Source organism: Martes martes (assembly GCF_963455335.1).
Source record: "Martes martes genome assembly, chromosome: 10".
NCBI lineage: Eukaryota > Metazoa > Chordata > Mammalia > Carnivora > Mustelidae > Martes > Martes martes.
The window spans coordinates 27,671,499-27,697,395 of record NC_137898.1 but is presented as its reverse complement, the minus strand read 5'-3'; the positions used below and the strand labels follow the sequence as shown (position 1 = coordinate 27,697,395).

The following is a 25,897-nucleotide window of genomic DNA, read 5'->3' as shown; positions in this document are numbered from 1 at the left end:
ATTTTGGAAATGAGTGTGTATTGTGATTTATATTCAAATAATACTCTTGAGTGCAACGTTTGAAAAAATGAAGTAACGCGTATTTCCTGAGGGAAATACAAAATAAATTTGGTGGCCTTTAGAATAAAGGGCAACAGAATAGTGATTAATAGATATCAGCTGAGACCATTTGTTTCTGGATATTTGAAGTGAATAGTAAGCTTTTTGAAAATGTAGAATTTAGGGGCACCCAAGTGGCTCAGTCGTTAAGCATCTGCCTTTGGCTCAGGTCATGATCCCAGGGTCCTGGGACTGAGCCCCACATTGGGCTCCCTGCTCGGCAGGAAACCTGCTTCTCCCTCTCCACTCCCCCTGCTTATGTTCCCTTTGTCACTGTGTCTCTCTCTGTCAAATAAATAAAATCTTAAAAAAGAAAAAAAAAGAAAAGAAAATGTAGAATTTGAAAATCAATAGTTTTTTTTTAAAATATTCTATTTATTGGGGCACCTGGGTGGCTCAGATGGTTAAGTGTCTGCCTTTGGTTCAGACCCACATGGGGCTCCTTACTCAACAGGGAGCCTACCTCTCTCTCTGCCTGCTACTCCTCCTGCTTGTTCTCTCTCTCTCTCTCTCTGACAAATAAATAAATAAAATCTTAAAAAAAGAAAAAAATATCCTAGGATCATGACCGAAGACAGACGCTTAACCTAAAGAGCCACCCAGACACCCTGAAAATCAGTAGTTTCTGACTCTTTTTGAGAAGCTGATAAAAATATGGGCCTGTTCCCCAGAAAATTCACATTTTTCATATACTCAAAATTTTGATCGGAGTGGTTGACTTGTCCATGGTCACAGAGATAGTGGTAGCACAGAGCTGGATCCCATGTTCTTTTGTCCAGTGGTGTTCCTGATGGCAATGATGACGGTGATACTACTACTACTAAAACAACAACATCTGCCCCTTAGCGAACAGGGTGGAAGGAATTGCCATTGGTTTTCTCATGGATCCTCCCTGTTGTGTGCGTGGTCACTGAAGCTCATCTCAGCCTGTGTGGGGGCAGAGCCACTGCTCCGGTTTCCCCATCCAGTCCTGCCTGCCTTACCGTCACACGACTGGATGGCCTCCTTGTCATCTATGAGTGTTCAAGCATCTCAGCACCACCTTTGCTGGAGAGCTCTCAGCTCTCTCCTGCTCAGAACAGTGATTCAGGCTGGTGCTTCTATGCCACCGTGCCAGTTTTTAAAATACGGAAATATGTTTGTACTTGTAGGCAAATAGCTTGTGTCCCGAAGGCCCCAGGACCCTTCCCATTCTGGCAGCCTGCCCCATCCTCTAGGAACTCAAGATCCAGCAAGTAACGGGTTAATCCCAGCACCTCAGGGAGCCTTCAGGACTGCTCCTGCACTGTTTTCTTGGCTTGGTTTCTTTTTTAACTGTTATCCTTGCCTCGTTTTATTTTTTTTTTCCATTTTCATTGAGACGTAATTAACAAACAGAATTATATATCGCATGTATGACATAATGATTTGATATGCATTGTAAAATATTTACCATAATCGAACCAATACATCCTCTCACATCATTACCTCTTATTTGGGTGTGGCAAGGGTGTTTAAGATCTACTCTATTGAATGTCAAGTGTATAATACAGTATTATCAGCTGTAGTCACGACGCTGTTCTTAAGATCCTCAGAACTTACTCATCTTATCATTGAAAGTTTGTGTCCTTTCACCAAGTATTTGAATGTTACCGCCGCATTTGAGAAGGAGGCATCTCTTTGCCCTTTAAGGCCCAGCTAAGTTCTATATTGTTCCTGGTACCCTTTCTAACTACTTCAGCCTTTATTTTATTTTTATTTTTTTAGAGAGAGAGAGAGAGAGAGTGTGTGTGTGAGTGGGGGGGTAGGGCAGAGGGAGAGAGAGAATCTCAAGCAGGCTCCATGCCCAGTGCAGAGCCGACACGGAGCTCCGTCTCACGACCCTGAGATCATGATCTGAGCTCAAATCAAGAGTCAGACACTTAACCAACTGAGCTACCCAGGCACCCTTGAACCCCTCAGTCCATATTTTAAAGAAATATGTATAGGATGTCTTCTGCGACAGGCAGTGTGTGCTTGGCACTGGACATACAGTGGTGAACAACACAGTTTCTGCTCACAAAGAACTAGGTGGAAGTAGAAATTAAAACCACAGTAAGCCTAATAAATGCATCACAACACACTCTAGTAGGTGTTAGGAAGAAAAAGTACTGAGTACAATCTGAGTACAGTAGGACAATGGAATTTAAACTGGGGGATCAGAGAAAGTATCTTGGAAGAAGGAACCTTGAAGGAGAGATGGGTAGAGGGAGCGAGGTGGGGGCAGATGAGGAGGGATGGACCTAGAGCCGACTTAGCCTGTGGGAAGGCTCTGAGCTGGAGAGCAATCAGTGGGGTCTAGGAACAGAAGAAAGTTCCCTCTGGCAGGGGCAGAAGGAGCAAAGGCAGGAAAGAGGTTGAGTGTCTGGAGAATCAGGCAGAGGCCTCGTTATGCAGGACGCGTGGGCTGGGAGAAGACTTTGGACCCTACCCGGTGCAAATGGAAATCTTTGAAGAGTTTTAAGCAGACAATGGATGTCATCCATGCCAAGTCAGGGATGGGACACGAGTGAAATGCTTTCAGAAGGTCTAACTGTGAGGGGATTTATCCAAGATTGAGAAGGGTCACTCATATATATTTAAATGACAGAGTAGTAATTTCAAACTTTTTTTTTTTTAATGTCAATTATACATGGCCTGCTAATTCACATATCTCACTCCCTCAGACAACTGTGGCCAGCCCTAGGCAGGAGAACACGAAAGGAGGTTTGGCTGTACCATCATCTTTTCATGAATTTAGCATTTCTTCCCATGACAGTTTTCCTTCCTTCTTGTGGGAAGTTCCTTTTCTCCTTGGCTTCTATACAATCCTTTTCCTCCTCCTGATAGTGACAATGTATCTCTTCCCTTAGAAAATACACACTGAGTTACTTGCAGGCCAAGTATGTGTATTTTTATCCCAAGGTCTGATCGAGGTCTAAATAAATACCTTGAGGTCTGTCACGTATCTTTCCATTTTTGTCTTCAAGAAGTTCATTGATATGTTTTTCCCCACAGTAATCAATTCTTCAATTCTCTAATACCAACTGGATGTCCCATAAGTCCATTCAATTCTGACATTAACTATCCAAAGTTAGCCCAGACTCCACAGGTGAACGGCTCAGTCCCGTAAGACTGCCCCCCCACTTTGGTACCAGCCATCAATGAGGTACCCAGTCTGCCCACACTTCTGCCGGTCAGCTACAAATCTGGAGGACCCCACAACCCTTTTAAAAGGCTGATGAAGGGCACCTGGGTGGCTCAGTTGGTTAAGCGTCTGCCTTGGGCTCAGGTCATGATCCTGGAGGAAACAGGGGATCCATAGAGCCCACATTCTCCTTTTTATTCTAAAAATTATAATGTAAACCAATACACGTTTACTGGGTTAATATCTAGAGACAGAATGAGGTGTTAGCTCTCTTAGAAATAAATGTGCTTTATTAGATGTTTCCTGGCAGAACTAGGTTTGGGGAAATGTGACATCATTTATGATAAATTCCAAGTCCAAAGGCAATATTCTATACTACAGTGGAATTTGGTGGCATATACATAATGTGGAATTCTTGTCACTGTAGATTAGAATGGCTCCTTATTCAATCTAAATTTATCATGAAATGCTCAAGGGTGGTACAAAAACAGCCGAGTCCTAGGTGGCCTCACAGAGAGAACTGTGGCCACGCTTGGAGAGGAAGGGGCAGAATGATCTTATCATGTGAGCCCACTAGGGACCCAAAAGCAGCTAAGAGAGAACTAGATCTAATGATTTCTTGTGGTTAAGACTGATATACAACTCAGGAGTCATCATTAAGCTGATATCCTCAGGCCCCGTGGGAGCGTGAATGTTGTAGCGGAAGCTAGTGAGAAGGATGATGACCTTAAGAACCAGACGCTTCACCCCCACTCACTCCTATTCCTGGCAACCAGGCATTATGTTTCTCCCTGGAACTCAGAAAAAAAGTTGGGTGAAGAAGGAGGACCCTAATTTTATTGAAATTTAATTTCCAAATCACAATAAAAAGGATGCATAATACAATGTAAGTTACAGAAAAATACAGTTTTGTTTCTTATACTTCTCAGTATATAAGCAGAGATTTGCTAGAGCCATCAAGGAGGTGATGGGGTTCAGAGCAGTCTTCCTGGGGAGCAGGCATCTGAACTGAGATGTGGAGTGGGCAGGAATGGGCCAGCTGGGCTAAATATTAGCAGGAGTGATAAAGCACAAGGGGAAAAGGTATGTCCAGCAGAGAGGATGGGTTTGTCTAAAAGCCCTGGGTACCGAGACAACTAGGGGTTCTCACTAGAAATGTTATCAGTTTAGCATTTCTAGAGATTGAGCACGATGAAAGAAAGAAAGTAGTGAAAGAAGTAGTGAAACAGGAGGTACAGGGGACAGGGCAAATACTGTGAATGAAGTTGTATGTGACTTTGTTTTACTAAGGAAAACCACAGGGTGCTGGCCCTTGCTTCTCTCTTTAGGCTCAGGACATTCCATACTCCCCTTGTTTACTATGTTTTAGCCAGACTGACCTTTCAGTTCCTCAAAGGTGATGACCTTCACCTCACCCCAGGGCCTTTAGACTATTTCTTTTCCTTATACTTCCCTTCCTCCTGACACATTAAATTCTCTTGTACTTGTAGACTAAAATGATCACCTCGGAAAGCCCTATACTTATTTATTGATACTATTTTGTGTAAACCATTTCCAGACTTATCTTTAGAACTTATTTATGAGCGCTATCAGAAAGCCCATCTTGTAGCTTGTACTCAGGCTTTCTTTTTCTTTTTTTTTTTTTTACCTAAAGTGGTAATATAATATTGAGCATTAGACCCTACTAGGCTTTGGATGATGTTTGTCTGTTTCTAGAAACCAACTCCATCTCAAATGGTGGGAGAGGGACAGTTGTTAAATTTCTTCAAAGAAATGAACCAAGAGGGGGCACCTGGGTGGCTCAGTCGGCTAAGCGTCTGCCTTCCACTCAGGTCATGATCCCAGGGTCCTGGGATCAAGCCCCACACTGGGCTCCTTGCTTAGTGAAGAGTTTGCTTCTCTCTCTCCCTCTGCCTGCCGCTCTGCCTACTTGTGCTCTCTCTATCTCTCTGTCAAATAAAAAAGAGAAATCTTAAAAAAAAGAGAGAGAGAGAGAGAGAGAGAGAGAGAGAGAGAGATGAACCATAGGCCCTGAAGGTGACTGAAATGTGAGTCCTAGAAATGTTTTAAGTATGGGGCGCCTGGGTGGCTTAATTGGTTAAGCTCAACTTGGTTGAGCTTGGTTGAACTCTTGGTTTCGACTTAGGTGATGATCTCATGGCAGTCGTGGGACTGAACCCCGCATTGGTCTCTGTGCTCTGTGTGGAATATGCTTCAGATTCTTTCTCTCTCCTCTTTTACTCCTCCCACTCACTCTCACATGCTCACTCTCTCAAAGAAACAAACAAAATCTAAAAAAAATAGAGAAATGTTTTAAGCAAAAGCAGTACATCACTGAAGTGAGTACTCTTCTAATGTGATTCATTTGAATGTTTGCATGTGCTTATTAGAGCAGAGCCTCATTATCTTTAATGTCACATCTGATGGACTCACTGGTGAGGTGACTTAAAAAGACCTATTTTTACTCAAATATATGGTAAGCAAAACCAAAGTACTTGCTTTTGTAACATACATTCATATACCACACACACACACACACACACACACACACACACACACACACCCCACAGAAGAAGCTATGCTGGTGGGATCTGAGTTTAACTACAGAAGCCAGTGAGTTCAGAATTAAATCACTGGTTATCATATCTTCATCTCACTGCCTACAAAACAAATGTGGTAATAATTCTTTAGGCGCTTAGTCACTATAGACAAGTCAAGATAATAGAATGTATCTACCTCTTGAGGAAGTAACTCTTTTGAACTCTATGAGGGTTATTTCAGTTTTAACATCTACCACTTCCTATTAATGAAAAAAAGAAATCAAAGTAGAATGATCCTGAGAAAATGAAATAGTAAAATTTTGTCTCTAATTGGGAGAAGTAATAATTGGAGGAAATCAATACCAATGGAAGACATTTTAATGTTCTATTAGTTTTACATTGGTGATAAAAACAACAAAAAATCAAAACTGTGTTATAATAAATGGTTCAAAAGGAATATTCATTAAGCAACATTACTAAAATGAACTGAACGTGATTTAATTTATCCAAGTTACTTTTAGTATCCAACACACGGAACTGGTGCAGATGAACTTGTGTTCCGGGGGTTTATCTCCTATATGGTCACATATCCCCTATATCTGGCCATAGTAATTCACACATACGCTGTGGACTTTCAGTGAAGATTGATGAATAAGAAGCCATGGCTTAAGCTCTTAGGATAAGGTGAGAAGCTCTGCCAGAAAAATACTCCAAAAGGAACATTTCTCTAAGGTCATCTGATTATCAGTTGATGTCTTGGACCCTCAAAATGAAGTCTTTTTAATTTTGTTTCTAGAAAGTATCTAAATGAACCATTGTAAGCTCATTGATTTTATAATTTTCATTGGCAGCAAATTCCACATATCAATTAGACGCAACACACACAAATTTGTTTTTCCCCATTTAGAATCATCTACCTATTAACTTTAGAAAATCCTTCGAACTTTTTTTATTTGGGGGAGATAATACCGTTGTTCTTTATGAGATTTAATCAGTGGTCCTTTCTTAGTGTGCTCTCACTTTTATTCTCTTTTCCCAGAATTCTAAGTAGCAGTGGACTTCAGTTTTCATTAAATCTCTCAAAAAGAATTTGTTCAAGTGACGGGCATTGGTTCATCTTCCATGCACCAGATGGTGGGGGGATCCTCTGAAGAAAGTTCATGCAGGTAACTTGATAAAATGTAACAAACTTGCTGCAGATGCCTTTCTCTTCCTTCATGTCAATGGAGGCTGTCTGTCTTATAATTTACATAAGCTATAGGGACCTTCTTCTGTTCACAGGCATAACTAAGAGGCCAGTTTACAGTTAGAGGTATACAAAGAGCACTAGCGTGGGATATAAATGATCTTGGTTTTAATTTTTGGCCAACCACCAAATTGTTATATTGTGCAAAATAATTCATTCAATTCCTTTGGGTGTTAGTTTCTTGAACAGTTTAACTTCGTCTTAAGTACCCTATAGCTTACTTGTAACCAAAAATCCTGTGAGGGATATAAGTATATCTTGATTATTATTAATGCTTCTGATTTAAGGTTTCCTGGATGAAAAAATTCAGGTCAGAAATTCTCATTTAAGATATCTTTGAGTAAATGATTTTCAAGTATTTAGCATTGTATTATGAGCACGTTTCCTTGGCACTTAATTCATAAAACTAAAAAAACCCAAGACATTTTCAATTAAAAAAATAGAAATTTAATTTTCATCATTGTTATGATTCTTTAAAATAGGTTTAAAAATTTGATGCATGTGAATTTGAAAGGCTTTTGTGAAACTAATCAAACAGCCTTCTAAGAAAAGATTTCTTGGCAGGAGTAATAATTTTCCCAGAACCTTTTTTGTGGAGAGATTTCAGTGGGGGCTTTTTTAAGGGTAGGACTCTTTTGGGGGTTTGTAGTGCTCTTGCTATCTTCACATGCTCATTGCAGTAATATTTGTTGCTTCCTTCTGACAGTTGAATGAGTGTGCGTTCTGCCAGATCCATGCACTGGGCATGGACCCAGTGCCCATCTCCATGAGAGCAGTAGATCATGGCAGGTTTGTTGAGCTCAGTTGAATAAAATGGTACCCAAGTGTTGATATCCACATCACAAGTAGGGCAGCATGTAATCCAGTAGCCTGTCTCAGACTCATCTTCCTCATCGTCTTCATTATAGGTGTCAAACTCATCATCACCATCAAAACTACATGCTTCTGCACTGAAACAAAATTCTTCAGAGTCTTCAAAGGGAGTGGAGTCCCCTGGGTCTTCTGTTGATGTCTGACTATTTGTGAGTGTTTTCTGATCTTCATTCACATCATCTTCAGCACATTTCAACATATAGAAATAGAAAGCTTCTGAAGTAGCCTGTTTATTGTCTCCTGGTATGCCAAGGAATACAGTTCCATTTCCCATATTGCTCCCAAACCAGATCTTGCTGTGCTTAATATCTGGGGTCCAATCTGGGGTCTCCATCTCACGAATGTCTATCCTATTATCCTCGAAAGAGACGATGTTGCATACCATTCTTTTTTGATTTTCAAGCTGATAGCCACCAACAATAACAAATTCATCATTGTTTGTTTGAGTCAGGATTGCACTGGAGACAGAGATTCCTCCTGGCAAGACTGTGCAGTTCACAGCTGGGCTACCCAGTGGGAGATCAACCTTTATTCTGTATAGGTTGGCAGGGCGGATGTTATTGGCAAGTGAATGTCCTCCTAAAATATAAATGGTATCATTTCTGGCAATGGAAACATGAAAAGACAGCCCATCCTGAAGTTCTGGAAGTAGGTATGATGTAGAGCACCCAAATTCAAAATCCACCAAGAAAACATGGGGCAGACAGTCAGCTACACTATTCCATTTTTCTGTGGTTCTTTGGGCAGAAGGAATGTATGACCGTCCTCCAAAGAGAACACCCATACTTTTCCCTCGACTATACACCACATCAATGGAATGACCGTATCTGGCTTCAGGAACATCTCCCACCAAGTCTTTCTCTGTGCAGCGAAAAGTAACCTTCTTGTTATTCTTGCCAACAACGGACATGACATAAATCTTATCCGAAAGCTCATTGTTTGGTGTTTTCCCTCCATGGATGATGTACTGTTGCTTTTCAGACTCTACGCTGCTTCTGAATACACAAGTGGCCGGGTAACGAAGAGGAGGAAGGTAGCAGGAGTCCTTAGAGAAGACCACAGGCTTCAGTTTGAGATGGTTATGCTTTACATCAAAGTGGAAAACTCCAGTGGGGCAGGACCTCTTTGGCCAGCCTTTTTGGCCAAAGAAGAAAACTTGCCCATCAAAATTCATTAGTGAGAAGCCTGGTTGAATTAAGGCCATGTTATTACTGACTGTTACCATCTGTAGTGACATATTTTCTGGTCCTGTGTAGATTTCTTATCTGAAAGAATTAGAAAAAAAATGGCATATATCTCTTCAAACAAATCACTATGTTTGGATCACCTCATCTGTTAAGCTTGTTTAAAAAAAAAAAAAAAATTCTTCCACAAGCTTGCAGTGGGACTAGCAAAACCCAGGGAGCTAGAAGCACAGAGCCACAGAACCTCCCTTCCTAATAGGATCCAAGCAACTGGGACCTGTTTTAGACATGGACTGGTCTCCCTTAGATTTCTGGGAATTGTAGTCCTTTTTTCCTCACAGATTCACCGCTTGTTGGCAGAAAGAACTACGTTTCCCAGGAATCCGTTCTCCTTGGGCTACGTAGCTACGATTGTTTTTGTTGCTCCAGGAGGGGAGACTCTTAGGATGCCTCTCTGAATAAAGGCGCTCAAAGTGCGAAGTGACTAGATGGGAGCCAAAGCGGAACACTAGGGAATGGGAGGTGAGAGTGGCCGACGCAGACCCAACATCCGGGTTCTCGGAAGGCCGCAACCCCAGGAGGGGCGTCAGGCAGCCCGCTGCCGGGTGTTGCCGGGTCCTCTCCAGGGACTCTTAAACGGGTGACCCAGTAGGAGGCACAACAGCTTCTGGCTCCGGTGGTGTTGCCTGGAAACCGCAACCTGAAGGGACGCCCCGGCCGAGGCGTCTTTGCAGACTCCTCCCGCCGGGATTCTTTGGGGGACTGGATTCAGTTGCACCTCTGAGTGTCCCTAGGTTGCTGGGACGGGGGGTGGGGGAGGGCGTGGGACGAGGGGGGACACCGAGGTCACAAAAGTTGTGATTGTTTGACTATTTCACGGCAGCCAAGGATCAGCCTCTGAATACCTGGAGTGCAGGGTAGAAATTACCAGATAATGATTCAGTAATGGAAACACTGTAATTCGATTTCAGCAAGCGTCACGCCTTGCTAAGACTCCTTATTTTCCTCAGTCGCTCTTGCTCCGGTTTTTAGGATTCTTTTAGCGAAGCAGAGAAGATTCCTAAACGCCTCCCTCCCTCCTCCATTCTCTCTCTTCTTCCCTCTCCCATTCTCTCTCTTGGAAAAAAATAATGGCTGTTATTTCAGATTTCTCTCTCCAGCTCAAGACATTTGAAATAATTCTTAAGTAACTCTGTAGTAAGCAGGCGCCAAGCAAAGAGGTGCCAGAATTATTCAGGATTGATACTAGTATTAGTACTTTTTAGAAGGTATTTACTACATGAAGTAAACCTGATAAATTTTTATTTTATTACCGTTACTTACCTTAGAGAGATTCCAGGAGCTTAATAATATCCTCCCTGTTTGCAAAAGTGAAGTCCTAGACACCAAAGTTTAGAGGAAACAAAATAGTACAGATTCCTGACTGTTAAGAGTAAATTGTTAATATGCTTCAAAAACAGTTTGAAACAGTGTCTCTGAATATGGCTCTCAGTACTTAAGAGTCTGGACTCTGCAAGCTGATGGACTGTATTCAAATCCCGTCTCTCACTACTATCGCTATGAACTTGTGATTTTACATCTCACTGTCTCAATTTCCTCATCTGTAACATGAGATAATTACCTACGTCCTTGGTCGGGGTTAGTTATGGTTAGTAAATTAATACATGTAAAGCACTTAGAGCAGGGCTTTGCACACTGTGATAGTTTTTATAATTATGCTTTAACTTATCAAAAGTAAGGTTGTGGGGCGGGGTGGGAGGATGGGGGAACCAGGTGGTGGGTATTAGGGAGGGCACAGATTGCATGGAGCACTGGGTGTGGTGAAAAAACTATGAATACTGTTACGCTGAAAATAAATAAAAAATTGGAAAAAAAAAAAAAAGTAAGGTTGTTAGTACACAATTACCTGCAGTCACGGCAGATGATATTTATAACGTTGGAGATGGTTGGAAGGGAGTTTGGATCTGGGATCTGGTCCGTGGGTTTAGACTGATTAACTTTTTTGACTAATGAGAATTGGATAAGCATATCAGTGGAGGTGCTGCTGGTGAGTTCAATTTAAGTAATAGGAAATAATTCATTTATTCTTCTGTTACCCTTTCTCTAAACACTCATTAAATAGGCAGACTTTGAAGTCTGAGTCCAAATCTGGGCTCTGACACTTAGTTGCTGTGTAACCATCTTGGGCAAGTTATTTTTTCTCTGTACTTTCTTTCCTGTAAAATGGGAATCGTATTAGTACCTATTCATTGGATTGTTTTGAAGGCTAAATGGGATAACACGTGTAAGTCACAAAGCACAGTGCCTGGCATATAATGAGCATTTAATAAATGTTAGTTGACACTGTATTTTTATTCTCCCTGTAAAGATTTCTTGGACCATTTAGAATCTATGGTCAGTCTTAATGGCATCTTGGAGGGGGGTGTTTTTGCCTTGAAGCACTTCTGTAGATCAGATGTAATTAATTGCTAAATGTTCTCTTCTACTTAGTTTACTTAGGAGATTCCTCAAGATGTGATATTTTAATAATCATCTTGTGGGGTTTTTTTTTTTTTTTCATCTTGTGGGTTATTAAACCAAGTGAGGACATGGTGAGTGAGAAGCATTATTACTAAAGTAGCAAAAGCAAGCCTGTTTCTTCTTCAGACCACAGTGGTTTATAGGTTCAGCAACTTGGCCTACTTACAAAATAACAGGTGTTTTCTTTATTGGGGGCCTATCCAAGTATACATAAGAGAAGACTTCTGGGAACTAAGAAAATGCTCTCCATAGGAATTAAAAGGAAATATTGTTAACCCTCAATTCATTAAATGAAAATCATAAGTGATTATACTCAGCATGATATGTGATGATTGTCAGAGAGTTGTCCATTTTTCAGTGGAGTGAGCATTGAAGCCAAAGCCTGTTTATTTTAAGTACCTCTGAAGACTGTTACTGGGATGTAGAGCAAGCCATACAGGGATAATGCATTCTAGATCCCAAGGGATGAACATACACCAAGAGCACTTGCTTTTAAACAGCAAGCTTTTTTTTTTTTTTTTTTTTTAAGATTTTATTTATTTATTTGACAGAGAGAGGGATTACAAGTAGGCAGAGAAGCAGGCAGAGAGAGAGGGGGAAGCAGGCTCCCTGCTGAGCTGAGAGCCCGATGTGGGGCTCGATCCCAGGACCCTGGGATCATGACCTGAGCTGAAGGCAGAGGCTTAACCCACTGAGCCACCCAGGTGCCCCTAAACAGCAAGCTTTTTTTTAAAAAAAAGTTTTCATTGTGGCCTATTGGCTTCATTTTAAGGTGGTCATAGGGAATTTGGCTTCTCATAAGTGAAAACATGATTACTGTAGATTAACAGATACATTTTCTTAGGCAAGGCATAAAAAATACTACCCATTTTTTTGTAGCTTAGTTTGGGTCCCTAAAGATTTCTGACCTGTCCTTCTTTTGATGCCCCGCTCTTGGTACACCTCATGATTTCAGGGTCCTAAAAACAGTCGTGAGGCTTATTACTATTAGGATGAATTATGTCCTCTGGTGACACACTTCAAGTATTTGTGCATTTAATTTTTAGAATATCCATTTTAAACCATGACCAGATGACTTAGGTATTGAAAGAGTGAACAGGAATATTGAAACACTGAAAGTGTTTTCATATTATTTTGCCATATGTATTTAGTTTTTGAAATTTGCTTTATTAACTTAAATATGTTTTCACTGGAGTAGACTATTGTATATTTCCCATGGTCTTAATATGACTATATTAGTCACATCTTGGTTTTTAAGAGTTTTTGAAAGGTTATACTAGAGCTAAAATAATCTACTTTCTTTAAATAGGCTAGATAAAAAAGGTAGATTTTGAGAAAGAAGATACTGTTCTTCAACTGAAGGAAGTTTCAAAGTCAACACATGAAAGATTCTTTTTAAAAGACAGAAATAGAGGACCAATAAATTTATACAATTTCCCAACCCCATGCTAACATTCCTCAGCAGGGAGGTTTTCATTTATTCACTGTGAAGCTAGGGCATAGTTGAGAATCAAAAGAGAACTAATGGTGTGAGGTCTGGGTTTGTAGTTTCCTGTGTCTGAACTAACTCTTTTTTCCTTCCAAAGAAAGGTACTGTACTCAGAGGCGTTAAATCTTACTGATCAGTGTTGCCCATGTTTTCCCGATGACTCCAAAATAGCAGGTAACCTCATGTAACTGTAGTCATTCCATCCATGAATTAACACTATCTTGCACAGCTAATCAGGTTCCAGGCTTATATTATTTGATTTTTTTTTTTTTTTCTGGCACTGGAACCAGGATTAGGTCTTTTTTCTGACACTTATGCCAGAGAAACAGTTATGTACTAAGATTAGCACATGGGCTCTGATGCCACAGGAATTAAATCCTTGCAGTAGCCTGACACCAGAAAGCCCCATAGTTTCCAAATTTTACAGCATCCCCTCCCCATCTGGACACCCAGTCCATCTGTGACTAGCAGACTGTACAGGGAAGCATCACCCTTCCCTGAAAGTTGACAAACGTGGGTGCCCATCTTTTAGCTTTGGTAGAAATGAAGGTATTGGACCTACCTGAAGGCCAGAGGGGCTGCTCACCCCTCTCTGAATCTTTGCTGCTGCCAGGTATTAAATGTCAGCACTTGGGGAAGATTCACTGACTGCCCACTCTGACCGTGGCAAGCAGGAGGCTCACAGTAAAGAGAGTGTGTATATGCGCCTACAGATGTTCCAGTGAACACTGATCTAACGGGAGTAACTGACTGTGACTTTTTTTTTTCTTGTCTTTAGATGGTTGAGGGAGATATCCACCAGGGTATAAGCTCAAGATTTAACTATTTCCTTACTGAGCAACAATAGAAACACAATCCACTCTTTGTAAAGACCAAAAAAAAAAAAAAAAAAAAAACCACCAACTGCCTACAACCTGATTTATATTTTTATTAAAAACATCTTAGAAAAATATAGAAAAGAATGAATATAATTGCTGTGACTTAAATAATACTATTAGGAATACAGTGGTAAATTATTTTTCCTAAAGCAGAGACCACTAATACCAATGCCAATCAGTTTGATTTTGAACTGCTCTTCAGTAGTCTCATTTTGTTTAATGCAAAGCTCAGAAGTCATTCCAATTATTGGAGGCCTCCTTTGTACAATTTTATACAGGAGCTGTGGTGTAATATTGTACAGCAGAATGATTAAGAGAATGGGCTTTGGAATCAAAGTGATGTGGTTTTCTTTGCCAGCCTGCCATTTGCCAGTGGAGTCATCTTAATCTCAAAGCCTCTGTTTCTCTGTCTCTGAAATGGGGATAATAGAAGTAGTCACCTCAAAAGATTGTTACAAAAAGATTAAGTCAGATAATGTCTTTAAAGTGCTTAGTGCCCAGTAACAATGAATGGGAGTTCCTGTTGCTGTACATCCTTGTCAGCATTTGGTGTTGCCAGTGTTCTAGATTCTGGTCATCCTAACAGCTGTGTAGTGATATCTCATTGTTGTTTTAGTTTGTATTTCCCTGATAACGTATGATGTGGAGCATCTCTTCATGTCCCTTTTTTGTCATCTGTATATCTTCTTTGGTCAGCTGTCTGTTAAACTTCAGCTCATTTTTGTTTTGTTTTTTAAGATTTTTATTTATATATTTGACAGAGGAGGAAAGAGAGATCACCAGTAGGCAGAGAGGCCGGTAGAGAGAGGGGGGAAGCATACTCCCTGCTGAGCAGAGAGCCTGATGCCGGGCTGGATCTCAGGACCTGAGATCATGACCTGAGCCAAAGGCAGAGGCTTAACGCACTGAGCCACCCAGGCGCCCCTTCAGCTTATTTTTAAATCAGATTGTTTGTTTTCTTATTTTTGAATTTTAAGAGTTCTTTGCATATTTTAGATAATCAGATGGGTTTCTGGCAAATATTTCTGGCAAATATTTTCTCCCAGTCTATGGCTTTTCTTTTTATTCTCTTGTCAGTGTCTTTGGCAGAGCAGAAGTTTTTAATTTTAGTAAGACCATCTTATCAGTTATTTCTTTTATGAATTGTACCTTTGGTGTTGTATCTAAAAAGTTGTTGCCATTCCCATGAACTATGAACTTTATGGTTTTGCATTTTTTTGTTTATGTCTGTGGTCCATTTCAGCTAATTCTTATGAATGGTGTAGGTCTGTGGCTAGATTCATTTCTTACCTATGGAGATACAGTTATTCCAGAATCTTTGTTGAAAAGACTATCTATGTTGTACTGTATTGCCTTTGCTCTTTTTTTTTAAAGATAAGTTAATTGTATTTATGTGGGTCTATTTCAGTGTTCTCTGTTTCTATTGATCAGTTTGTCAATTCTTTCACTAAAACCACACTGTTTTGATTACTATAGCTGATTTAATTTTAAAACAATTCATTAAAAACAGTTACTTCAGAAAAAATCTATACCACTCATTAGCCCATCAACTAATCATAAAATTTTTTTATTGATTTGTTCTCTATTATAATGTTTATCTAAGTATATACACATTTTACCTGGTTATAATGAGGGTACATTTAAATTGTATTTTATCTTTTTAATGTAACATTTCACATACACTATAAAATGTATATTTTATTTTCACCTTTATAATTCTTAATAACTTCCTAGAATTCCATTAAGTAAATGGAATTGTTGGTCATTTAATCAGTTTCCATGTGGCTTAGATGATAGAATGCGTGATCAAAGGAAGACAGGTCTGACTTTGAGTCTCAGTTCTGCCACTTACTAGCTAAATGATCTTTTTGAGCTTCAGTTTTCTTATTTCTAAAACAGAGATGATACCTGCCTTATTGTAAGGATTAATGGATATAAAGTGTTTGGAGAGTGTACTCAATAAATCTTGTCTGATGATGATGATACTATAAATACATTTGAACAAGTGACTATTTTAATTCTTTGCAAAATATTAGGATATAGTGTCAAGGTTGACTTTTTAAAAACTGATCAGTAGCTCAGTTGTTTGGCTGGTTTTCATCATTTGAAGTGTTGGTCCATCCTTTAAAAAAGCCTCATCATCTCTCCTAGTTACTTCCATGATGATTTTTTTCTTTGTCTGCAAAAGAGTATTGGATTATTTCCCTAACCTGTTTATTGTGTTATATAATGATTGTAGTACTTGAAATTCCAGCATCAATGACAGCTGTCTTAAAATTGACATATTGGATATCTCCATAGTAAATGCAAAATAAGAAATGTAACACAGAAACCATGGGTATGTTTACGCAAGTATTTTTGCCTTTGTATTTTACTACTAACATAAAAAAACAGGCAGTTTGTTGCTGAATGGGTTATTTGTTTCCTGAAGCATCTGGAAATTAGCAACACGTTTGGAAATGGGTTTTAAAGCCCTCAGCCTTTGCCACACCATTAGGAGGGCATTGAACTTGCAGTGATCTTAGTCAAGATCCTAGTTTGCCAAAAGTGCTCAGCATAGAAACTAAATGTGAAATAATCAACAGTATTTACTGATCATCCACTATGTACAGAGGCATTGGAGAATTAGAAAAATTATCACAGACACAGGGCTTGCCTTTAAGGAACATACATGGTAGTAGGACGAAGCAACTTTACATCCTTCTTACACTCACCCTTAAAATTCTTAAAAGTTCACCAAGAAATCATAATTATAGGTTGCTCAGCTCATTCTTAAACCTTGAGGCAGAATCAAATTTAAACTTCTACTGAAATACATTGATTTGCCTACCTTACATCCAAAACCAGTGGGTAATTAAAGAATGCAAGTCAGTGCAATTACAGAATAAAATACTGTTTATTTAGCAGCAGGGAGATGAAAGTAACAAGCTGTACTGACATAGTAACTGAACAGTTAGGAAGCATAGTTGCAGAAAAACAGAATGCCAGTGATGGAAGACAGCTTCACCTCCAATCCCTCTAGTTTTGCATTCAAACAACTTAAGGCCAGAGAAGTTAAACCATGCGACAAGAATAACACAGCTGCAGGGGTGTTATACATGGTGGGTTGAGGGGAGGCAGGGGAGAAGCACTCTTGTGTGAACTCATGACTGTTTTGGTGCAGAGTGCCTCTCAAGCATTTCCATCCCCGTTTTATAAATGGGGAAACAAATTACATGGTTGCTTGATGAATTAGTAAGTGTTAGTGACAACTTTTCATAGCATTCCGATAGGAATAGATAATTTTTCCTCTTTAAATAAGTGGCTGATTTTTAAGGAAATAATATAAATAGCATAGGAAAAGAGATACTTGTAGCTCCCATAATGGGAGCTACAACTGAAACTGGCAAAGAGGAGAAAAGAGGAAGGAAGAGGAAATATATAGAAGGAAGCAATCTACAGTTAGTATGATGGATTGTCAAGAGAAGAACATGACAAGTGACTTGTCACTTTTTACTTAGGGCAATTAATTAAATATGGCCACCTGACTAGAATGACTGGTATTTTCCTATGTTTCATTGTTCTGTGATTTAAGGTGCACTCTTTGCCATAAAATAAAATGGAGAAAAATTTCAGAGGTGATTTACAACGTTGTACTAGAAAAAAAAATTCACTTCAAAAATTTTTATTTTTAGAGAAGGAGGGATTTTATGTTTCTTAGTTACTATCTTTGGGTATAGAAGCCATGTTGGTGTATATGTGTTACGCTGTATATATTGAGGTAAAATTACAAATAAAATAGTGAGATTAATTGGAATCTGGGAAAGCACTGTACTACCTCTTAAAGCTCATTTATTATTCCAGGCATAGGAATTTAGAATAAAAAATAGTTGGGAAATGCATCTTTAAAATCCTGTTTCTTTTAAGAGAATGTCAAATGAAAAGGTCGATTTTATTAGCAAGATCTGGCATTTTGAAACACTCAGAAATTAATTTCTGCAAGCAGGCTTGATTTAGTTGGGTTTGTCTACACCTGCTCCTGACTAGCTGTGTGGATTTTGCTTTAAAGCAAGCTTTCTGGTGTTATAAAAGTGTTGTGCAGTGTGCAGGTGGTTGACAGGAAGCTGGCTAGAAGGGGATAACTTTAATTAAGAGCGTATGCCTTTGTGTTACAGTTGTTCTGCGGTAGAGAAGACATAAGCATTAATGGGATATTAATGCCCCACATTAATGGGGCATCCCATGTGAAGATGGGATTACAACTGAGCTAAAAAATCTCCTATGATTGAAATACTAATGACTGATTATAGAGCTCTGAAGTTGACCCAGAAACTCTACTGCATCTACTGGATTCACAGCTTTGTTAGGATCCTTGTTCAGTGAAAGACTTAACTGTTTTCATTCGTAACTCACTGATGTAGTTGATTACATTTCTGAAGATAGGAGATCAGTTTTGAATGTGGTTGAAAGATGTGTATCGAACATTTTTCTTGATAAATGTGCTAGTCTAGAGTTAATGCACTTGTAGGAGGTTTATTAGGGGGTGAAGATAGGGTATTTACTTGGGATCATCCATAACTTGGAACTTTTTCAACAAATGGAATAAACAAACGTGATAGTGAAAAAGAAGTCTGATTTCCAAAATAGTAGATTTTCTGAATTTTGTCTTATGGGTATATCCTTCAGATACCATATCCACTGGCAGTCTGCTTTTTATAAAACAATAGGGGTTGAATGGGGAGAGGAAGTTTGAATGCTTAACGGTTTGCATTTTTTTTTTTTGTTTAATGGAATTAATAACTGTGTAATTGAAAACAGTCTAATACTCAGTTGACCTGCCTCGGTGAGTCAATGCAGACATTTGTGGATTGGCTTAAACAGCTTGAAGGAAGAGTATATTTTGGGGAAATAAAATTGATTTTATACAATCTGCTGATGAACAGCAAGGCTTAATGAATGATAGCCTCAAGAAATCTCATTACGGTAGCTTGGATGGATGAGCTGGAAAGGCAAGCAAATTTTTCAAGAGGAAAGTTCCTGCTTAAACATGTAATTTTATAGATTGGTGTTACTCCCATCCCCCCAGAGCTTTCTGCAGGGGGGGAAGACAATCAACATGCTTGAGTTCCAACATTCTTGGTAAACTTTTAGTGATGATTTTCTGAAGTCTTTTTTGCCTTAGTTGACTTAGCCGCCTTCTCCTGTTCCTCTTTCCCTGCCATCTGAACTTTTAACTTCAAGATAATTACAGATCACAGGATAGACTCATGTAAAGTGGCAAAAAAAAAATGCGCAGGGACATTTTATGCACCCTTGTTCCAGCCTTTTGCAGTGTTAACATCTTGTATATCTGTAGTACAGTATAAAAATCAGAAAACTGATATTGGTGCACAGCACAAACATATTCAGGCTTCACCAGTTACATATACACTAATGTGTGTGTGTGTCGTTGAACTATATCATATGTGTAGCCTTGTATAACCACCACCACAGTCAAGATACTCAGCTGTATTACCACTACCCCACTCATGTTACCCTCTTTATATCTGTATCCATCCCCTCCCCCATCCCTAATCCAGCCACCATTAGTCTCTCTCCGTCTTGATAATTATGTTGTTTCATGAATGTTACATAAATGGAATCATACAGTATGTATGTAGCCTTTCAAGATTGGCTTTTTTCACTAAGCACAATTTCTTTGAGGTTCATCCAAGTTGTTGCTAAAGTAATAGTTTGTTCTTTTTTATTGGTGAGTAGTATTCTGTGGTATGGATGCACCATGTTTGCTTGACTGTTCACCCATTAAAGAACTTTTGGGTAGTTTTCTGGCTTTACCTGTTATGAATAAAGCTGCTATGAACATTCATATACAAGTTCTTGCAAGGGAATAAGTCTTTATTTCTCTGGGATAAATACCGAGGAGTGAAATTGTTAGTTTGTATGGTATGTCCATTTTTAGTTTTGTATATGTGCTGCCGAAGCGAGCACCCATTTTTAGTTTTGAAAGGAGCTGCCAAATTATTGTCCAGAGTGGCTGAATCCTCACAATTTTTCTGAAGATTTTTCTCATCCATTTTGAGGAGTATGTAGTGATAGCTCATTGTGGTTTTAACTTGTATTTCTTTAATGGCTAATGATATTATCTTTTCATGAGATTATTTGTCATTTATATATCTTCTTTGGTAAAATGAGGATGTCTCTAGTTTTTTTAATTTGGATTTTTCTTGAATATTGGGTTTTGAGAGTTCTTTAAATGTTTTATGTGCTAGTCCTGTATTGTATTTGTAATTTATAAACATTTTCTTCTAGTCTGTGATTTTTCTTTTCCTCTTCTTCACAAGATCTTAAAAAGATCTTAAAGAGATCTTCTTAACAAGATCCTTCATAGAACAAAGTTTTGAATTTTGATGTGGTATAATCTATCACTTTTTTTCTTATAGAGCATGCTTTGAGTGTCAAGTCTAAGAACTCTTTGCCTAGTCCTATGTCCTAAAGATTGTCTATATTTTTTTGTGCTTCTCTTATAAAATCCACTATTTTACCTTGAGGTGTTTTTATTATTCTTACTCCTATTACAGCGTTCATTTAAAAATACTTTCACTCCATTCCATATTGCTCTAATGTAAAAATAATCACAACACGGGTCATCAGAGTCATTCCTGTTCCAAAAATGGAGTCCTGTATAGGATGCATAGGTTATAATCCTCTTTAGGATAAGGAACAAGATCTGTTCCTATCAAGGCAGCTTTTGTGGGATCTGTGTTCATGGTAAGCATGTACTTAGTCCACATTTTTTTTTTTTAATTGGATGAAGTTTTTAGAATGGGTGTCTCCTTTTTCTCTTTTCCTCACGGTGAGATTTTGTCAAGGAAAAAAATGTACCTGAAAATGCCTACTACTAAGGCCTTTGCATGGACGGCAGTACTGCTTCTGCCTTCATAAGCTCTGTAGTCAATAGTAATCTCCAAGCTTTTCCCAACTCCAAGTGTTTCCTTTAAAATTCACTGCAGAAGTGTACTTAGTGGAAGCGTTTTTTGTTGTTTTTTTTTTAGAGAGGGAGGGAGGGAGAGAGGAGAGAGAGAGGAAGTGGCTAGGGACAGAGGGAAGAGAGGAAGAATCTTAAGCAGGGCTCAATCTTACAACCTTGGGATCATGACCTGAGCCAAAATCAAGAGTCGGACACTTAATGGACTGAGCCACCCAGGTGCCCTGGGGAAGTCTTTATATAGAGGTCAAGGGGCGCCTGGGTGGCTCAGTTGGTTAAGTGTCTGCCTCCGGCTCAGGTCATGATCCCAGGGTCCTGGGATGAGCCCCACATTGGGCTCTCTGCTCAGCGGGGAGCCTGCTTCTCCTCCTCCCTCTGCATATCATTTCTTTTCCTGGTGTTCTCTGTCTCTGTCAAATTAAAAAAATAAAATAAAATCTATATAGAGGTCTAGATGCTTATGGCAACAACATTTTGGTGATAATGAAGAATTCTGTGCCTTTAAGTGTTAGGAAAGGGTCATAGGGAAAAGTTTATAACTTGAAGTGCAGCATATTCTTTGATGCTAGAATGGTATGTTTTTATCTCATGCTGATAAAACAAAGTAGAAGAGTTACTGTGCCCGTGCGTGCACGCGCGCACACACACACACACACACACACACACGCTCTTTGCCTTTCTTTTCCTCAAGGTGTTTTGCATGTTATTGGGTACAGAGTGTTGTTGGAGGCCTGGGTATACCCATCTGGGTGAGATTGCTGCCTTTTCCTTAATTTCCTGCCAACTTTATGTATGCCTGGAAATTCATAATCAGAAGAATGCTATTACTACTTTTGTTATGAGAACCACATTACTGTTTCTCATCAATAGTCATTACTTGACAAAAACCCTACCCAAAGTGTCTTTTTCAGATTTATTCTCTATCACTGGATTAGATGACCTTCAGGTTTCTCTCAGCCCTGAGAATCTGTGACAATTTCAGTCATTGGATTTCTTTCTCTCTTTTTAATACGATCTGAAAGACATGAAAAATATTAAAGGATGCAAAATGGGTGTCGTTCAGTCAAGGAAGAGGAAATCAGTTCATACTGGGTCTCTTCTATCCCATAAATAAATCTGTACACTTGCTATGTAATTTGGTCTTTTTGAGATTTGCCCATTTTCCAAAATATAAAAGGAGACCCATCCTGTGAAGTACCAAGGTTGTTGGTTTCATTTCCGTAGGCAAGGTGAATTCTTTTGATAATATTCCATCTTACCGTTCAGCACACCAGGAGATTCTTATTGAGCCGAACTATGAAAATTTGAGAAAGTGGATTTTGACAGCCTCTGCACAACTCTTTAAAAATGTGTTATTTATTATTTTAGAATATCAGCAGTAAACCTTGCAGTTTAAAAAAGACAGCCCTATTTTTACCAACACACAGCTGTCTGTGCTGTTAAAAAACAGGTTACACACTTTGAGAGGAGACTAGTTCATGGCGACTTGTTTCCAAAGATTTAACCACTCTGGGCTCTGAAAGTTGCATTTTCTTTAGGTGGGTTGCATTAAGCAGAGATCTGAAGATAAACATCAAAGATGCGTTAAATCTCAATGGTGAGAATTCCACATGCCGTATTTTCATAATGATGTCCTTTCAGAGAGCGCAGAACACAAACTGATTCGGGTGGTGGTTAGTTTCTTTATTCTGTGGTAGGACCAGGACTCCAGGAAGGTTAATGTGATTTTTCTCTCCATTTCTCAGTGACTGGAGAGGAAGAGAACCAAACCTGTGGTCTTTCTGTGAAATTTAGTAGTCCAAGCGGAGCAAAACATCCTCCCTGTGTCCCCTCCTAATAGCTGTGATTGTGAAAGTGTTATGTGTGATTTACTGGTCATTATTTCTACACATTTACTTATCTTCACAATATGTTCTGGGTCTTTCATGAAGAGCTCTAAGCCTCAAAACATAAAAATCAAACCAAAACAAAGAGCCCTACTATGGGCAAGTGTCTCTCTCTCTCTCCCTTTTTTTTTCCTTTAGAAAAAATACTTCACGATAAAAACACAAGCATACATGAATGGCAACTGAAAAAGCATTGCTTCCTTCTACAAAACCACTGGGATTTGCATAAACCACTTGGCTGTCTGGCAAATGATTATCTGCTCTGTCAGTCCCTGGGGACTTTCAACATTAGGTTATTTTTATTTTTATAGATAAGGACAGTTATGACTTTGCAGGTGGGTATTTGTTAAACTCTTCAAATAATGACAGTTTAGGAAACTGGATTTTCCAAAAGTCTTTAAAAAGTCAATAAAGACATTTCTTCTCCTGTATTGTGATAACCACATGAATAAAATTAAAGGCCTTGAAGGAGTTTGAATGTGCGCTGTGCATAGCTTGTTAATTATTTCCCTTTGGTAAAACTGAGATGTGTTAAGGCTAAAACCTCAAAATATACCACACTGAGAATTGGAAAGGAAGTTTGAAAGAATTTCTATTATCACTTTTAAAGCATCCACAAGGAGACATTTACAGCAATATAAAACACAACCTGGCTGCTTCTGTTTGGTATTTGCTCGCTGAAGTAGATTACCCAAGATGGTTTGAGGGAGAGATTGATGTCATTCAAGTTGGAATTTTGCTGGGGTCCAGCTCTGGAAAAGCAGATTGACATTAACATTCCTGTAATTAAGTACATATCCTACTGACAGTGAAATAATAGCCACCTTCAAATTTATTTATTGTTTTTTATCTAGCAACTGCAGTGTAATTTATTGAACTTTGGCTTGCCAAAGCCTGGCAGTGTTACAGGTAAATTTACATAAACCCCAAGTGATGCTTTTTCCTATATTTAATTTTCAGGTACAAATAGTTTGAGACAGTTTCTTTGGTTTTGAGTTCATCTACAGCTCTGTAGAAAATTTTCATTTTATTTATTTTATTATTATTTTTTTAAAGATTTATGTATTTGACAGACAGAGATCACAAGTAGGCAGAGAGGCAGGCAGAGAGAGAGGGGGAAGCAGACTCTCCGCTGAACAGAGAGCCCAATGTGGGGCTCGATCCCAGGACCCTGGGGTCATGACCTGAGCGGAAGGCAGAGGCTTTAACCCACTGAACCACCCAGGTGCCCCAATTATTTCCATATTATTTTGGGGGGTTTTGCAACACCACATTTTTATCTAGAGGTGTAAACCATGAGGGCTTATCTTATTTTAGGTGACATCAGTGCCCTCAGAGGCAGAGGGGTCACAGTCAAAGCAGGTCAAGGACAGAGTATAATACTAAGTCTGATCTGTTACCATCACGATCATGGTGGCTGGCAGTTCTGAAGGGCCGTGTGTGCCCATTTGATCCTCAGAGCAATCCTGTGAGGGGTGTTTGGAGTCACAGTTGCTTATTAAAAACCCTTATGGTCAGATGTGTTTCAGAATTCAGAATTTTTTGGAGTTTAGAAAAGTAATCAGGGATAATACCACATATGACACAAAATCTACAGTGGGGTCTGGGAAAGCACCTCAAAAACAAGCCCATTAATATTTCTTCAGGAGAATGTATGAGTAGTCCCCCTGAGTAGAAGAAATAAAAGCCGTAAATACTTTCATGTTAATTCGAATCAGGTCTTGCCCCCAGATGAGGTTGGACATCATCTTATGAGAACACTTTTGTGTCTTTCTGAACTTTTGGTAAATACCAAATAAAATGAGTAACAAATAACAAAGTTTTGCTCTTGTTTTAGAGAAACAGAAGAAGCTTGGCCCTTTTTCCTCCTGCTGTATACTGTTGGAGAACCCCCTCTTTTTATTATCCCCCATGAATTACACTGACTGTGTAGGCAGTAATGACTCTTCTGCTTTCTGTAGATAGTAAATTTCTCAAAGCTATGCAAGAATGGTATTTCATACAGAATGAATGGAATTTAACAACATGAAATATCACAAGGAAAAACTAAGTTCAAACTGCAAGGATGGAAGCATTGTGTCTCAGCTGACAGGCATTTAGCGGTGTGTTAAACGAACTGACAGTGTGAAGAGGCTACTGGCAGTGTGGGTGCGCGTCGGCTACACAGTGCAGTGTTTGGAATGTGAGAGTTAGTCCGGTTTCACTGGATCCAGACCATATCTGGGACCTTGGCTTCATTTTTGGATGGCACATATTTTTTTAAAGATTTTATTTATTTATTTGAGAGAGAGTGAGAGAGAGCATGAGAAGGGGAGAAGGTCAGAGGGAGAGGCAGACTCCCCGTGGAGCTGGGAGTCCCATGTGGATCCTGGGACTCTGGGATCATGACCTGAGCCAAAGGCAGTTGCTTAACCAACTGAGTCACCCAGGTGCCCCAAGAATGGTATATTTTATTTTTTATTTATTTATTTTTTTTTTTTTAAAGATTTTATTTATTTATTTGACAGACAGAGATCACAAGTAGGCAGAGAGGCAGGTAGAGAGAGAGGGGGGAAAGCAGGCTCCCCGTGGAGCAGAGAGCCCAATGCGGGGCTTGATCCCAGGACCCTGAGATCGTGACCTGAGCCGAAGGCAGAGGCTTTAACCCACTGAGCCACCCAGGCGCCCCAAGAATGGTATATTTTAAAGGGAGATGCAGACAGTATTAAATCTTTTCCAGGTAGATTGAGCAGGAGGGTGGAAACACTTGAAGCTATGTCATGTTAGGCACAGGTGAAATAATTGGGCAAGTTTAGTTGAAAGCTTTGCCAGCTTCTAGCAGTATTTGACTACCGTACCTGCTTAAATGAGTAATTTTAGCTTCATATTGATTGGCTGCCAGCTGTATGCTCCATCCTAAGCTGTTAACATTTGGGGTGCAAAAATGAAAAGATGGGGGCCCTGCCTTTCATGGGCTTTGTGTCTAATTGGACACAGAAATGTACACAGCTATTTCTAATACAACGTAAGTCGCAGTCCAGAAGCAGCACAGAGAAATTATGATCAGCTCTCCGTGGTGATGGGAGATGGAAGG

At 39.4% G+C, this 25,897-nt stretch overlaps 2 protein-coding genes across 7 annotated transcripts in view; one reads left to right on the top strand and one right to left on the bottom strand.

The window, feature by feature from the left end:
* Nucleotides 1-6,145: 6,145 nt before the first annotated feature.
* On the bottom strand, nucleotides 6,146-13,826 carry RAG2 (recombination activating 2). Its single transcript, XM_080816807.1, has 2 exons — nucleotides 13,659-13,826; nucleotides 6,146-9,168 (listed from the first exon to the last, which is right to left on the bottom strand). The coding sequence occupies exon 2, from the start codon at nucleotides 9,138-9,140 to the stop codon at nucleotides 7,557-7,559; it is 1,584 nt and encodes a 527-aa protein (XP_080672933.1). The 5' UTR covers nucleotides 9,141-9,168; nucleotides 13,659-13,826; the 3' UTR covers nucleotides 6,146-7,556.
* Nucleotides 7,559-25,897, top strand: part of IFTAP (intraflagellar transport associated protein) — a 72,778-nt gene continuing 54,439 nt past the window's right edge. For 4 of the 6 annotated variants that reach the window (XM_080816808.1, XM_080816809.1, XM_080816812.1 and 1 more), the window contains exon 1: nucleotides 9,482-9,609. The gene's annotated coding sequence lies outside the window, so the exon portion shown is untranslated. Of the gene's footprint in view, nucleotides 8,053-9,481; nucleotides 9,610-13,193; nucleotides 13,271-25,897 lie in introns of those variants that run through there. The other 2 variants (XM_080816810.1, XM_080816811.1) reach the window with 2 other exon arrangements.

Coding starts and splice junctions, on each gene's coding strand:
- RAG2 (XM_080816807.1), bottom strand. CDS start 9,140: ATGTCACTACAGATGGTAACAGTCAGTAATAACATGGCCTTAATTCAA.